General features: G+C 37.4%; 1 protein-coding gene across 1 annotated transcript; it reads left to right on the top strand.

Moving 5' to 3' along the window:
• Positions 1-158: 158 nt before the first annotated feature.
• LOC138323291 (coilin-like) lies at positions 159-15,842 on the top strand. The gene is made up of 7 exons (XM_069267783.1): positions 159-403; positions 3,796-5,107; positions 5,481-5,627; positions 7,129-7,176; positions 8,407-8,476; positions 11,523-11,587; positions 14,403-15,842. Exons 1-7 carry the CDS (start codon positions 165-167, stop codon positions 14,451-14,453), a joined length of 1,932 nt encoding a protein of 643 aa, XP_069123884.1. The 5' UTR covers positions 159-164; the 3' UTR covers positions 14,454-15,842.
• The last annotated feature ends 413 nt before the right edge of the window (positions 15,843-16,255 follow it).

Here is a 16,255-nt window from a genome sequence, read left to right as displayed (position 1 = left end):
ATCGATTGAAAATAAAGTACAGTATTTAAATTAATTTTTATTTCATTATCCACATGTCTTTTAGACAATGTGCTTCATTATGATAAAATCAGTTGTGTCAATATTTCATACCATTATTTATTGTGGAACTCTTCAGTACTGAAGTTACGTTTGTCCGATTCAATATGTCAGCCACCATGGAAAAGCACGTTCGCATACGTCTCTACTTCGATAACTCATCGGTGGCACCAACTTGGTTTCTAGTTGACCACGAATCATTTTATACCATCAGAGATTTAGAAAATGAAATAAGATGCCGCTATTTGGAAAACAACATCCCAATTACACTGTCACTGGATGACTGCGTTTTACCGAAGTCTGAAAAAACACTTATTTTACGGGATAACGACCGAGTGGTTGTCAGGTAAAAATGATGACATGCGTTAGGCCATTCCAATTTTGATTTCTTGTTCTTCGGATTTTGAATTTTCAAAAAAGGAGCGAGCGAATATTTTTTAATTCTAAAAATATTTTGAAAGCGGTAAAAATTGGAGCGCGCGAATATTTTCACGCGATTTTTATAAGGCTTTTTATGTTTATTTCGTGAAATAATACCTACTAACCGAGATTTATGTTAAAATATGAGTTTTGCTGTTTTCTTCAGTGTTTTAAACATTCATTACTGTTTCAAAGATGTAAAAAACAGGAAGTCTAATGTTAAGGTATTTGTGCAGCTATTGAAAATATGTTATTACACAAAATACTTTCAATGCATGAAATAGTTCAATTTTAAAACAAACCATGACGATTTTAACAATACATCGAATAGCAATGTTTAATACATCAAAGGAAATAGTCAAGAAAGCTTTACTTATTGTCAATATTTTCAGTTATTACATGTAATTTGCTGTTGACAAAGCTATCAGCAAAAACCAACAATCAGCGATTAGCATAATTGGAAAATCTTTTAAACGAATGTAGTCTCATCCGACATGTACATTGTATGTAACCGACTATTTTGTTTAGCATGTTACTTATTTAGCTGCTCATACTTAAAATGAGATTATGTTTATAAATTTAACTACAAAAAGTATAAACACAAAGATTATTCATTTAAATTACATTCCTTCATTGTCTTTAAAAAGTATTTTTATAATATAATTTTAGGCAAAGCCTATCTGAGAGCGCAGCAGTCGATCCATTCTTTCGGATTTTTTTTTTAAATGTGTAACTAAATAGAAATATGCCAGATAGATCTAAATAAAGGATTTCCAACGGCAAAAGAGTAATCTCCCCTGACCCATCAGTCTTACCGATATTGACATGTGTTTTGTTTTTATTGCTTATTGTGTGCGTTGACTAACTGTACTGCTAGAAACCATATATAGAATTATCAATCATTAATCATAGCTTTGATGAATTACTGGCATTGAGTTTATGACAAGAAAAACAATATTGAACATAGGATACTTTTATGATGACAACTGGTGGGACAGAGGTATAGATGAGAGTCAGTAGGTTTGGAATACAAGTCAGTACTAATGGCCCCTTCAACTAAGTGGATTTAGTGTCTAGAAATATATTGGTATCTGATGATATATCGACAGTGAATTTGATGGTATTGTGGAATGTGTTGGCATTTTTGTTTGACGTTTTACGTTTGATTGGATCCTGTGTCATCTGGAAAATCCTGTTGATATTACTTCTTTGACCCAGGTTCAGTTATACATAAGCAATGCATGAAACATTTAGGATTTGGTCATAGGCACCAAACATGATAAGAGTGGAAAAATGCACATCCAGATCAGGGTTCAAAACCAGGATCTTTGAATTCTAGCCAAATGTTCTACTAATAATGAGGTACCTGGTTGCCAGAAATCTATCTGAATTAGAACAGCTACAAAAAGACATGTTGGTATAGCTTGAACATAGTGTTAGACTCTGTCACTCAAATACTTCATAGTGATCACATTGGTACCCAGGCCCGACCACTCACTTCTAGCTTGTGTATTGGTATAGTATTTGTTATAAGATTCATTACTATGTTTTTTACAGACGTTTAATCAATTGACTTTTTAGGTCATCTGACCGAAGGTCAGGATGACCTATTGTCATCGTGTTTTGTCCGTCGTCGTGCGCCGTGCGTCGTGCGTAAGACTATTTATACAAAAGCCTACTCCTCCTTCATCCTTTGATGGATTTCATTCCATATTTTATTTAAAACATCATTGGGGAAGGACAATCATATTTTATATAAATGAGCCTGGTCCGACCCCTAGGGGCTGAGGGGTGGGGCCCCAAAAGGGCAAATTTTCTTATTTTACGCTTTAAAATCCTACTCCTCCTTCATCCTTGGATTGATTTCATCCATATTTGGTGTGAAACATCATTCGGGATGGAAAATCATATTTTATATAAATGAGCCTGGTCCAACCCCTAGGGGCTGAGGGGTGGGCCCCAAAAGGGCAAATTTTCTTAATTTTAGCTTTAAAATCCTACTCCTCCTTCATTCTTGGATGGATTTCATCTATATTTGGTGTTAAACATCATTGGGGAAGGACAATCATATTTTATATAAATGAGCCTGGTCTGACTCCTAGGGGCTGAGGGGTGGGGCCCCAAATGGGGAAATTTTCTTAAATTTAGCTTTAAAATCCTACTCCTCTTTCATCCTTGGATGAATTTCATCCATATTTGGTGTGAAACATCATTGGGGAAGGACAATCATATTTTATATAAATGAGCCTGGTCTGACCCCTAGGGGCTGAGGGGTGGGGCCCCAAATGGGGAAATTTTCTTAAATTTAGCTTTAAAATCCTACTCCTCCTTCATCCTTGGATGAATTTCATCCATATTTGGTGTGAAACATCATTGGGGAAGGACAATCATATTTTATATAAATGAGCCTGGTCTGACCCCTAGGGGCTGAGGGGTGGGGCCCCAAATGGGGAAATTTTCTTAAATTTAGCTTTAAAATCCTACTCCTCCTTCATCCTTGGATGAATTTCATCCATATTTGGTGTGAAACATCATTGGGGAAGGACAATCATATTTTATATAAATGAGTCTGGTCCGACCCCTAGGGGCTGAGGGGTGGGCCCCAAAAGGGCAAATTTTCTTAATTTTAGCTGGCCAACTTCCTGTTTTAAGGTTTCAGTCTCTGATCTCAATGAAAATTGGTCTATAGGGGTTATAATTGATGCCGAACAACATGCAAATATTTTCGTAAATATTTTCGTATTCCAAGATGGCCGCTGGCCCACTTCCTGTGTTCGGGTTCAGTCTCCGATCTCAATGAAAATTGGTCTATAGGGGTTTTAATTGATGCCGAATAACATGCAAACATTTTTGTAAATATTTTGGTATTCCAAGATGGCCGCTGGCCCACTTCCCTTGTTCGGGTTCAATGAAAATTGGTCTATATGGGTTTTAATTGATTCAGAAGGGGGAACTTTAGGTGAGGACAATCATATTTTATAAAGGACCGAGCTAAGACCCATGGGGATAGTACGGCGGAGGTCCAAAATGGGAGCTTTGCTGAAATTTGGCTTTAAAATCTGACTCCATATATTAATCCTTGAATGGGTTACAACCATATATGGATGAAGGGCTACCAAGTTTGTTCAACAAATGACATTTTCAGATTTCAGAAACTTACAGATTCAACTAAGGAGTTCCTTGTATTGTTTATATTAATCGTTAACCAATACTTTATACTGTGACTTTGTTGCCATGAGTCAGATGACGTTAAGGCCCATGGGCCTCTTGTTACTGTTCATAGACTTTTATTTTCCTCTTTCTTCTTTATTTTTGTAGGGAATGTGGAAATCATAACATCCCCTCAGATCTGAATTTTCCAGTTGTGAATGAAAAATGGGAACTTTCTTACAATGTAAATAACTTTGTTGGAAAAAAAGAAAATAAAGCAAATACACAAAGCAAAACTAAGAAAAAAACCAAACAGCTCCAGTGTCAGGGTCCTAAGAAGAAATCAAAGAAACAGAAAAGAGTTGTATCTCCTGATTTCCTTCAGAAATCAGAAGAGTTGCAACACGAAACAAAAAAGAGCAAAAAGAAAAGAAAATTGGTTCCATCTCCTGATTTCCTTCAGAAATCAGAAGAGTTGCAACACGAAACAAAAAAGACCAAAAAGAAAAGAAAGTTGGATAAAAAAGAAAAAAGTCCAGAAATTCAACAGAGAAAACGTTCAAGAGACTTTTCCTGTTCAGAATTGAATTCTGTATCTCAGAAGACTCTTATAGATACCAATATTAAGGATACAGATGTCACAAACTCTATGCCTCCTGAAAGTGAAAAAGACAAAGAATCAATAACACCATTGACTGGTAATGATATTGAAAATGTTGGAGTAGTCGATGAAAGTGGCTTTGAGGAACAGGGTACCAAAAAGCGCAGAAGAAGAAGAAAACGCTTACTTAATAAAAAATCTGATGAAGGAGTGGCAAGTGGGTCAGGTAATCAAAACAGAAATACTTATGACAACAAACAACACAAGCAGCCTTATTCTAAACCTGCCAGAAATACAATTCATGTTTACGGAACTAAAAACAATCATAAGATATTCAATGATTCTGACCCTGAAGGGGAGACACATGGTACACAAGAAAATGTAATAGAAATGGAAGAAACTAACACAGGTGTCCAGGGAAAGGAGGATTCACTAGAACAAGCCAAGAAAAAGCTGTTAGAGAAAGTTGAACAGGAATACCTTAGTCTGACAGATCATTCTGATACAGGGAGTAGACATGTGTCAGCTGATAGAACATTTAGTGGCAATGTGGAAGCAGAGATCCCCTCTGTTAACAAAGGTATCGACAGAAATTTCCGCAATCAGAATTCCAACCAACATCCAAATGAGTATCATCAAAACCTGTCAGATACTACCGGTAAACCTGTGAATGAGATCGGACAAAATACAAAACAGGAAGACCAACATGACAGTTGTGGTTTGTCTGGAATACAGCTGCAGTTAACTAAACTGGCGAGCGGTGCCCCTGTGTACACCAGGCAGAGACAGAAGAGGTACTTCAATGCATCCTATGGGAAGGAGCTGACCAAAGAACAACAGCTTGGTACAAAACTTGTCAATAAGTCTGTCGTCATCAGGGTGAGTTTAGCCAGAGGGCAATATTTGATTTATACTGGTATCATTTTGTTCATAATTGTACTTACAAGCAAAAAGGGTTTTATGTGTTGTTTTGTTTCCAAATGAATTATATTAATCAAACTGAAGTTATAGATTCAAGGGTTTCTTTGTACCAGACGTAAAAACTTCATGCTTTTCTCACATAGGCAAACATTCAACTACAAGTTTAAACTGAAGTGGTTTCAAGGAAGAAGAATGTCACAATAAATATGGAGCGATTAAAAAACATAAAATTATCAAACAAGTATGTAATGGGTGTATCATATGCAATTCTTATGTCTTACCTTCATGTAGGATGTATCAAAGCAATGATAAGCTTGTATTTTGTTGTCAGAATGACCAGCCTACCACTGAACAAGGACCAGATCAGACCACCTCTGAAAGGCAGGCAGACCTGTTTGTTCCTTGTCCAGTACAAGACTACACAAAGTTCCCTCCACTACAGGGCACACCACGCGAAGGGGACAAAATAGCTTACAAGGTAATAACATACCTATCAGAAATATAGGTCACCAACAAAGTATTCAGGCATCTCTCATGTAATGTAGGTCACCAACAAAGTATTCATTTGGTTTGTTTAGTTTTACGTCCTATTAACAGCCAGGGTCATGTAAGGACGTGCCAGGTTTGTTGGTGGAGGAAAGCCGGAGTACCCGGAGAAAAACCACCGGCCAGCGTTCAGTACCTGGCAACTGCCCCACATAGGATTCGAACCCGCATCCCAGAGGTGGAGGGCTTGTGGTAATATGTCGGGACATCTTAACCACTCGGCCACCGCGGCCCCTTCAGGCATCTCTCCTGTAATATAGGTCACCAACAAAGTATTCAGGCATCTCTCATGTAATGTAGGTCACCAACAAAGTATTCAGGCATTTCTCCTCTAATGTAGGTCACCAACAAAGTATTCAGGCATCTCTCCTGTAATGTAGGTCACCAACAAAGTATTCAGGCATCTCTCTTGTAATGTAGGTCACCAACAAAGTATTCAGGCATCTTTCATGTAATGTAGGTCACCAACAAAGTATTCAGGCATCTCTCTTGTAATGTAGGTCACCAACAAAGTATTCAGGCATCTTTCATGTAATGTAGGTCACCAACAAAGTATTCAGGCATCTCTCTTGTAATGTAGGTCACCAACACAAAGTATTCAGGCATCTTTCATGTAATGTAGGTCACCAACAAAGTATTCAGGCATCTCTCATGTAATGTAGGTCACCAACAAAGTATTCAGGCATCTCTCCTGTAATGTAGGTCACCAACAAAGTATTCAGGCATCATTCGTGTAATGTAGGTCACCAGTCACCAACAAGTATTCAGGCATTTTTCATGTAATGTAGGTCACCAACAAAGTATTCAGGCATCTCTCCTGTAATGTAGGTCACCAACACAAAGTATTCAGGCATCTCTCTTGTAATGTAGGTCACCAACAAAGTATTCAGGCATCTCTCCTGTAATGTAGGTCACCAACAAAGTATTCAGGCATCTCTCTTGTAATGTAGGTCACCAACACAAAGTATTCAGGCATCTTTCATGTAATGTAGGTCACCAACAAAGTATTCAGGCATCTCTCTTGTAATGTAGGTCACCAACACAAAGTATTCAGGCATCTTTCATGTAATGTAGGTCACCAACAAAGTATTCAGGCATCTCTCTTGTAATGTAGGTCACCAACACAAAGTATTCAGGCATCTTTCATTTAATGTAGGTCACCAACAAAGTATTCAGGCATCTCTCTTGTAATGTAGGTCACCAACACAAAGTATTCAGGCATCTTTCATGTAATGTAGGTCACCAACAAAGTATTCAGGCATCTCTCATTAATGTACATAAAGGTCACCAACGAAGTATTCTATCATCTCTCATGTAATGTTAAGTCATTCCACCAATGTACAAGATAAGCATACGTTCCCATGTAAATGTGGGTCCCCACCAAGGTTATATCACATTGTGTGATAATAAATGTTATGCAATTGATGTTTCAGGTCTTGGAACTTTCAGACAGTTATACCCCTGAAATATCTAGGTATAAGGTTTGTATTTGATTGTTTATTTTTCACTTTTGAAACACTGAATTAATTTGTGTTGGCAGTTAAATACATGTAATCACATTTTAATGAAGGAATGTTGTATTTTTTTGCTCATTTTTTGTTTGTTACAAACATGTTTAGTTTCTTGTATTTTTTGTATTGATTAAACTAAGTTGTAAGTAAAGCAAAACTACCCTGGTAGTAATATGTTTTCTCAGAACCATTGATTACAAAAAGTAAATGAAGTTTACCAGTCTTTGTCTAACTATGAATATTGACCTTATTCATCTTTAACCATTAATATTAACCTTATTCATCTTTAACCATTAGTATTGACCTTATTCATCTTTAACCATTAATATTGACCTTATTCATCTTTAACCATTAATATTGACCTTATTCATCTTTAACCATTAATATTGACCTTACTCATCTTTAACCATTAATATTGACCTTACTCATCTTTAACCATTAATATTGACCTTATTTATCTTTAACCATCAATATTGACCTTATTTATTTTTAACCATTAAAGTGAACAGTCGGGCAAGGATGGCTAAAGTCGGTAAAAATGGTGTGAATGTATCCAGTATAATTTCTTATGAAATGGAAAAATGAAATCTCTCGTCAAAATCTGTCTGCGTACGAAAAAATTAATTTAAAGTATGGAAATTCTAAAACGTCCTCCCGGCTCACTATGTCCGTGGTTACATTTCCACGTAGCCTCGCTTTCAATGCTTTCAACTTTTCTTTACTTTAATGGTCAGAACTGGGAAACTAAGCAGAACTTGACCGTCGTATTGATATGTGAGAACTTTTGGAAGGCCAATGAACGCATTTAGACTGGTTTTCTTTGCCCGACTATTCACTTTAATATTGACCTTATTTATTGTTAACCATTAATATTGACCTTATTTATCTTTAACCATTAATATTAACCTTATTTATCTTTAACCATTAATATTGACCTTATTTATTATTAACCATTAATATTGACCATATTTATTGTTAACCATTAATATTGACCTTATTTATTGTTAACCATTTATATTGACCTTATTTATTGTTAACTATTAATATTGACCTTATTTATTGTTAACCATTAATATTGACCTTATTTATTGTTAACCATTAATATTGACCTTATTTATTAATATTGACCTTACTTTTCTTTAACCTTTAATATTGACCTCATTTATCTTTAACCATTACTATTGACCTTAATTATTGTAGGAAGGTGTTGTCCTCAGTTTTAATCACACAACACATGTGGTAGAAATCGAAGCAAAGTCAGCTGGACAAGGCAAGTTTTTGTTGTTTTCATTTAGTTCATCCATTATATTGTTCTCTTAGTACATACTTATAAGATCAACAATAATTGATAATTTTGGTATCACTAGAAGTAGTACTCTCACTGTATGCTTCTTAATGTGAGTAGCGTTGATTTCCAGACTACTTACAGTATTTCGTGAAGGGATTTTTTTGGAAAAAACTTCAAAGCATAATTTTGTTGACATCTTTTTTATTGGAAGGAATATGTTGTACATGTATATGGAATAGAGGGAATGAAGTTGTGATTGAGTATCTATATCTATGCCAATCTTTAGGAAACTAAAATCCACAGATAAATGTGCTTACTTACAGTATTTGTTTAAAAGTTTCTGTGTTGTTCAGACACCAGAATTCCCAATACCAAATAAGTAGGATGAAATATTGGTGTTTTGTTTTTGCTTATTTGATTCTTCCCTTCAGACAAACAAGCAAATACAAATGACATTGTCTGATTGACTTAACAACTAGGTCCATTTAAGGTTTAGGGGGTAGAGCAATGCCAGAGTACCCAGATAATAACCACCAACCTGCGGTCAGTACCTGGCTACATGCCCCACATGGGATTCAAAGTTGTGACCCAGAGATGGAGGGCTGTGGTTATATGTCAGGACGTCTAACCATTTGGCTCATAAGTAAGAAAAATTATATTACCATACTTACTGCATCACTAAGGGGGGGTGGAGGCGCAACGTCCTGGGTTATGGAAAATGTAGAAATTCTTGATGGAACCGGCCGTGTTCAAAAGAATACAGAGGCCTCACTTGCGATCCAGGTATATGTATAAAAGAGCGAGTCCAACACGGTAGTTCCTTTCAGTATGCTGATTTTTAATCAGATAGTTGTTGACATGTTTCGACTCTAAGCGAGTCGTCCTCAGAACAACAATCAATTGTGACGTCATGGATACGCGCGTAAACAACAGAAATTGTTGACGTCATAGAGAGTACACAAAATCTAGGCAATGATCTAGATGTACTGGTAAACAGTTTTATATAATAGAATAGTAAAATTAGTTATATTCTAAATATTAGTCCATAATCATTTTATAAAAATACCCCTAAGTACTGAAAAAGACCAGAAGGTTTATCTAAGAGATATTAGCTAACTAATGTGATTAATTTTGTGTAGAAACATAGAAAAAAATAATACAGTAGTGAAGAGATAAACAAAGTGGCAATGTGAAAAAGCCCCTAAAGATGACATTCTAATAAAATTGTCAGTTCATATCAATATGAAATAAAGGACAAATCCTGTTGTGTGTGTATGCATGGATATTATGTCCTATCGATAAAACTATATATAAGCACATATTGTTAGTTTCGAATGTTTAGACCAGAAGGTTCTGTGGTGTCTAAGAAAGCAATGTAAGATTCCTCGGTACGGAGCCTGATGTTGATGTTGGTTTCCGTTTGTGTTAGACCCGTAATGGTGATGTCATTTGGGCTGTGATCTCCAGTGGTAAAGTGACGTGATACTGGTTTGAATTTATTTCCGTCTGGTATCCTGATAAATGTGTGTTGAAACGTTCCCTGATGCTGTTTGAAGTTTGGCCAACATATTGCATTCTGCATCTACAGCACTGTATTAGATAGATGGCACTTTTAGTGTTGTAATTGATGCTGCAGCGTATTTTAATTTTCTTCCCATTGGTGTTGCTGGTAGCTTCCTAACACGTTAGCATATAAGGACATAGTCGGCATAGTTTTTGACAAGGTTGACTGCCTAGGACTGGTTTAGTAGTCGCCACATCTGCTCTAACTAAGATGTCCTTGAGACTTTGCGGTCTTTTGTACGTGACCATTGTGAGATGTTTGTTTGGGTTTGGCGATCCGCTTCTGTTTTTCTGGAGAATCCCTTTATATGGTCTCATAGTATTTGTTTCAAGTGTACTATGCCTGGTTCATATTTGGTTATGAATGGAACAAACTTCTGTGTCAAGGTTGTGGATTCGGCTTAAAGTTGGTCTCGTTCCGTTTCTCTGGCTTTTTGAAAGGCTGTGTCCAATAGTGCGTGAGGGTAACCTCGGTCAGGGAAAAATACAAAAATTGACTTTCCATGTTTTTCAAAGTCCTCTCTAAGGGTGCAGATACGACGTAATTTTTGAAATTGTCCAAAAGGTATGTTCTTAATCTGGTGTTTCGGATGGGCTGATGTGAAGTGTAAATACAGATGTGCATCTGTGGGTTTGGTGTAAAGAGTTGTGCGTAGGGTGCCATCCTCCTCCTTAATAACGGTCGTGTCCAAAAAGTGGATTTGGTGTGTATCCATCTCGTATGTGAACTTAATTGTTGGATGGAAACAGTTTAGACTTTCCATGAAATCGGCAAGCGCCTTGCTAGAGAAAGTCCATATCAGGAAAACATCCTTGATGTACCGCCACCATACGAGTGGTTTGAAGATTTCTTGTTGCAAGAATCTCTTTTCAAGATGATCCATGAAGAGGATGGCATAATTAGGAGCACATATGGTTCCCATGCTGGTGCCTTGTTTTTGTTGGTAAAATATTTAGTTAAATTTGAAGCAATTCTTGCTGAGAATGAAGTGTAGAAAGCGTAAAAGAATCCAGTTTGGGGGAAGAAAGCGTAAAAGAATCCAGTTTGGGGGATTCCTTTGATTGTTGTTGTTAAGGGCTTCTTTGACCGCTAGTATGCCATCGCGGTATGGGATGGAAGTGTATAGTGATGAAATGTCAGCTGTGACTAGGTAACTGTTTGGTGGTATCTTGCCCAGTTTGCGAATCCTGTTGAGAAAATCCTTGGTATCCTTGATATAGGAGTCTACCACTTTAGCTAAAGGTTTGATGAAGTGATCCACTGTAGCTGATAGTTTCTCCGTGGGTCCACCTGATGCAGATACAATAGGTCTGCCTGGGTTACCCGGTTTGTGAATCTTTGGTAGAAGGTAGAATAGCGGTAGAAATACTTACTGCATGTTAAGTTAGCTTACAATTTACAGCCCAGAATTGTTGATCCCTGAGAAATCTAAATGGTTGTTATATCTTTGTTTTTTATCATTAGATTCGGGACCTCAGGGAAAGTTTCACATGAATGCTGACAATGAAAACACAGAATCAGAACCAAAGGTAAAGTACAACTATCAGACAGTAAGACTACCTGGTAGTTTAGATTTGAAATAGAGGATTATTCTGTTCCCCCACTACTGTAAACCAATATATTTACCATATTTTGCATCTATTTTAAACATATGATGTATTAGTTAATACATTAATTGAGGGGTCGCGATGGTCGAGTGATTAAGATGTCCCGACATGTTACTACAAGCCTTCCACCTCTGGGATGTGAGTTTGAATCCCATGTGGAGCAGTTGCCAGGTACTGACCCCTGTAGGGTAGTTTTTCTCTTGATACTCGGGCTCTCCTCCACCAACAAACCTGGCACGTCCTTAAATGACCCTGGCTGTTAATAGGACATTAAACTAATAAAACCAAAATATGTTAATTAAGGGATCTTACTGACATTCAGGCATTCATATTCAAGTCTTATACAATTATTTGCATAACATTTTAATGGTAATTGGTTAAATAATACAAAAATTTGTATCTCAAGAAAATAAATGGCATTAACAGTATTCAGGTGACAAGTATTGAAGTCATTGAGACAACTCTTAGACCCAATGTACAAAGGTTCAAAGTCATTTTTTCTGTTATCTTCAGGGACACGTAAGTCCAGGGTGAAACTTAATGTAGCATTTACTCTTAATGTACTTATTTTAGTTAAAATTTTAACGCAAAGGCAGAAAACTGTAAACTATGATTTATAAGCCCAGTTATAAATTTGTGCGATTCAGTGGTTTGATACCAGATATAGCCTTTTATAAAGATTAGTGCTCTACATGAACAAGCACTTCAAAGACTGTGCTAAAAGGGCTAAAATAAAACTACCGCTAAAACAAGTATGTTTATAGTACCTATAATAGATTTACTATGGAAAAACAGGTAGTCATTGGAAATCCTCTTTGAGTAAATATCAAAGAAGGTATATGATCTTGATAGGAAGATATAAAAACAGATAAGAGATCGACTATATTATTCAATTTAAACTCACATAAACATTAGCTTACCTGGCCCCGAGGCCAAAAACATCCTTTGGGGAAGGGGAACAGAACTTGTATAAATTTTGGCTCTGACCCCCTAGGTCTCTATTTCCCTTATTGGGCCCTGCCCTTCTTGCCCCTAGGGCCTAGGGGCAAGAAGGGCAGGGCCCAATAAGGGAAATAGAGGTAAATCCTATAAATCACTACTTGTCCTAGAGTTCTACATGGATTGTAACCAAATCTGGCCACAAACATCCTTTTCGGAAGGGGAATAGAAGATGTATAAATTTTGGCTCTGACCCCCAAGGGGCAAGAAGGGCAGGGCCCAATAAGGGAAATAGAGGTTAATCCTATAAATCGCTACTTGTCCTAGAGTTCTACATGGATTGTAACCAAATCTGGCCACAAACATCCTTTTGGGAAGGGGAATAGAAGATGTATAAATTTTGGCTCTGACCCCCTAGGGGCAAGAAGGGCAGGGCCCAATAAGGGAAATAGAGGTTAATCCTATAAATCGCTACTTGTCCTAGAGTTCTACATGGATTGTAACCAAATCTGGCATCAGACATTCTTTTGGGAAGGGGAATAGAAGATGTATAAATTTTGGCTCTGACCCCCTGGGGGCAGGAAGGGCAGGACCCAATAGGGGAAATAGAGGTAAATACTACAAATTGCTACATGTCCTTGAGTTCTACATGAATTAAAACCAAATCTGGCTTCAAACATCCTTAGGGGAAGGGGAACAGAACTTGTATAAATTTTGGCTCAGATCCTTTGGGGTCAGGAGGGGTGAGGGCCAATAGGGGAAATAGAAGTAAATCCTATAAATTGCTACTTGTCCTAGTGTTCTGCATGGATTGTAACCAAATTTGGCCAGAAACATCCTTGGGGGAAGGGGAACAGAACTTGTATAAATTTTGGCTCTGACCCCCCGGGGACAGGAGGGGCAGGGCCCAATAAGGGAAATTTAGGTAAATCCTATAAATCGCTACTTGTCCTAGAGTTCTGCATGGATTGAAACCAAATTTGGCCAGAAACATCCTTGGGGGAAGGGGAATAGAACTTGTATAAATTTTGGCTCAAACCCCCGGGGGCAGGAGGGGCAGGGCCCAATAGGGGAGATTAAGGTAAATCCTTTAAATTACTACTTTTCCTAGAGTTCTGCATGGACTGTAACGAAATTTGGCCACAAACATCTTTTGGGAAAGGGGAACAGAAACTTGTATAAATTTTGGCCCTGACCCCCTAGGGGCAAGAGGGGCAGGGACCAATAGGGGAAATAGCGGTAAATCCTTTAAATCACTACAGTATTTGTCCAAGAGTTCTGCATGGATTGTAACCAAATCTGGCCACAAACATCCTTGGGGGAAGGGGAACAGAAGTTTAAATTTTGGCTCTGACCCCCACGGGGGCAGGAAGGGCTGGGCCCAATAGGGGACATAGAGGTAAATCCTATAAATCGCTATTTGTCCTAGAGTTCTGCATGGATTGTAACCAAATTTGTCCCAAAAATATTCTTGCGGTAACAGAATTTGAATAAATTTTGGCTTCGACCCCCATAAGCAGAAAGAGTGGGGCCCTATAGGCGAATTAGAGGTAAATATTCAAATTCCTTCAGAAAAGAAACAATGACTCTGTATTCAGAACATTACTTTGCATTACAAACCAGGTGAGTGATACAGGCCCTCTGGGCCTCTTGTTTAGCATTTCAATACAACGTTACTGCTACGATTTAGGTGCAAATTGAATCAATTCCAAAAATTTCATTGCATAGCTAAATGGTTGTTACTGCATGCTGTAGTGTCAAATTAGATGAATAATCAGGGATTGTTTTTACATTTCAGTTCTTATTGTGGAATTCATTAATGGAGACAAGGCTTCTGGATATTGTGTAGACCCCATGACAGATTAACTAGCTACTACGATAAATGTATGGTACAGTAAATGTATAGGACACATTACAGATGAGCCACTTACTACGATAAATGTGTGGTACAGTAAATGTATAGGACACATTACAGACGAGCCACATTCTACGATAAATGTATGGTACAGTAAATGTATAGGACACATTACAGATGAGCCACTTACTACGATAAATGTGTGGTACAGTAAATGTATAGGGCACTCTACATATGAGCCACTTACTATGATAAATGTGTGGTACAGTAAATGTATAGGGCACTCTTCAGATGAGCCACTTACTACGATAAATGTGTGGTACAGTAAATGTATAGGACACATTACAGACGAGCCACATTCTACGATAAATGTGTGGTACAGTAAATGTATAGGACACATTACAGATGAGCCACTTACTACGATAAATGTGTGGTACAGTAAATGTATAGGACACATTACAGACGAGCCACATTCTACGATAAATGTGTGGTACAGTAAATGTATAGGACATATTTCAGATGAGCCACATTCTACGATAAATGTGTGGTACAGTAAATGTATAGGACACATTACAGATGAGCCACATACTACGATAAATGTGTGGTACAGTAAATGTATAGGACACTCTACAGATGAGCCACTTACTACAATAAATGTGTGGTACAGTAAATGTATAGGACACTCTACAGATGAGCCACTTACTACGATAAATGTGTGGTACAGTAAATGTATAGGACACATTACAGATGAGCCACTTACTACGATAAATGTGTGGTACAGTTTAAATGTATAGGACACTCTACAGATGAGCCACTTACTACGATAAATGTGTGGTACTGTAAATGTATAGTACACATTACAGATGAGCCACTTACTACGATAAATGTGTGGTACAGTAAATGTATAGGACACTCTACAGATGAGCCACTTACTACGATAAATGTGTGGTACAGTAAATATATATGGCACTCTACAGATGAGCCACTTACTACGATAAATGTGTGGTACAGTAAATGTATAGGGCACTCTTCAGATGAGCCACTTACTACGATAAATGTGTGGTACAGTAAATGTATAGGACACTCTACAGATGAGCCACTTACTACGATAAATGTGTGGTACAGAAAATGTATAGGACACATTACAGATGAGCCACATACTACGATAAATGTGTGGTACAGTAAATGTATAGGACACTCTACAGATGAGCCACTTACTACGATAAATGTGTGGTACAGTAAATGTATAGGACACTCTTCAGATGAGCCACTTACTACGATAAATGTGTGGTACAGTAAATGTATAGGACACTCTACAGATGAGCCACTTACTACGATAAATGTGTGGTACAGTAAATGTATAGGACACATTACAGATGAGCCACATACGATAAATGTGTGTACAGTAAATGTATAGGACACTCTACAGATGAGCCACTTACTACGATAAATGTGTGGTACAGTAAATGTATAGGACACTCTTCAGATGAGCCACTTACTACGATAAATGTGTGGTACAGTAAATGTATAGGACACTCTACAGATGAGCCACTTACTACGATAAATGTGTGGTACAGTAAATGTATAGGGCACTCTACATATGAGCCACTTACAGCGATAAAGGAGTAGATATGATAGGACCAGTAATTGGCCTTATTTTTCAGGCCGAAAAAAATTAACTCTGATCCCCATCAATTTCATATCAATAAATACTCTCATACTTGCCATTCATCAAAACATATTTTTTCATAACCATGTACACCCACCTATGAGGTCATGAAATTGATGATTTTCCT

This window comes from Argopecten irradians, chromosome 5 (assembly GCF_041381155.1).
Source record: "Argopecten irradians isolate NY chromosome 5, Ai_NY, whole genome shotgun sequence".
NCBI lineage: Eukaryota > Metazoa > Mollusca > Bivalvia > Pectinida > Pectinidae > Argopecten > Argopecten irradians.
Note: the sequence above shows the minus strand (reverse complement) of the source record. Positions and strands in the feature narration are given on the sequence as shown.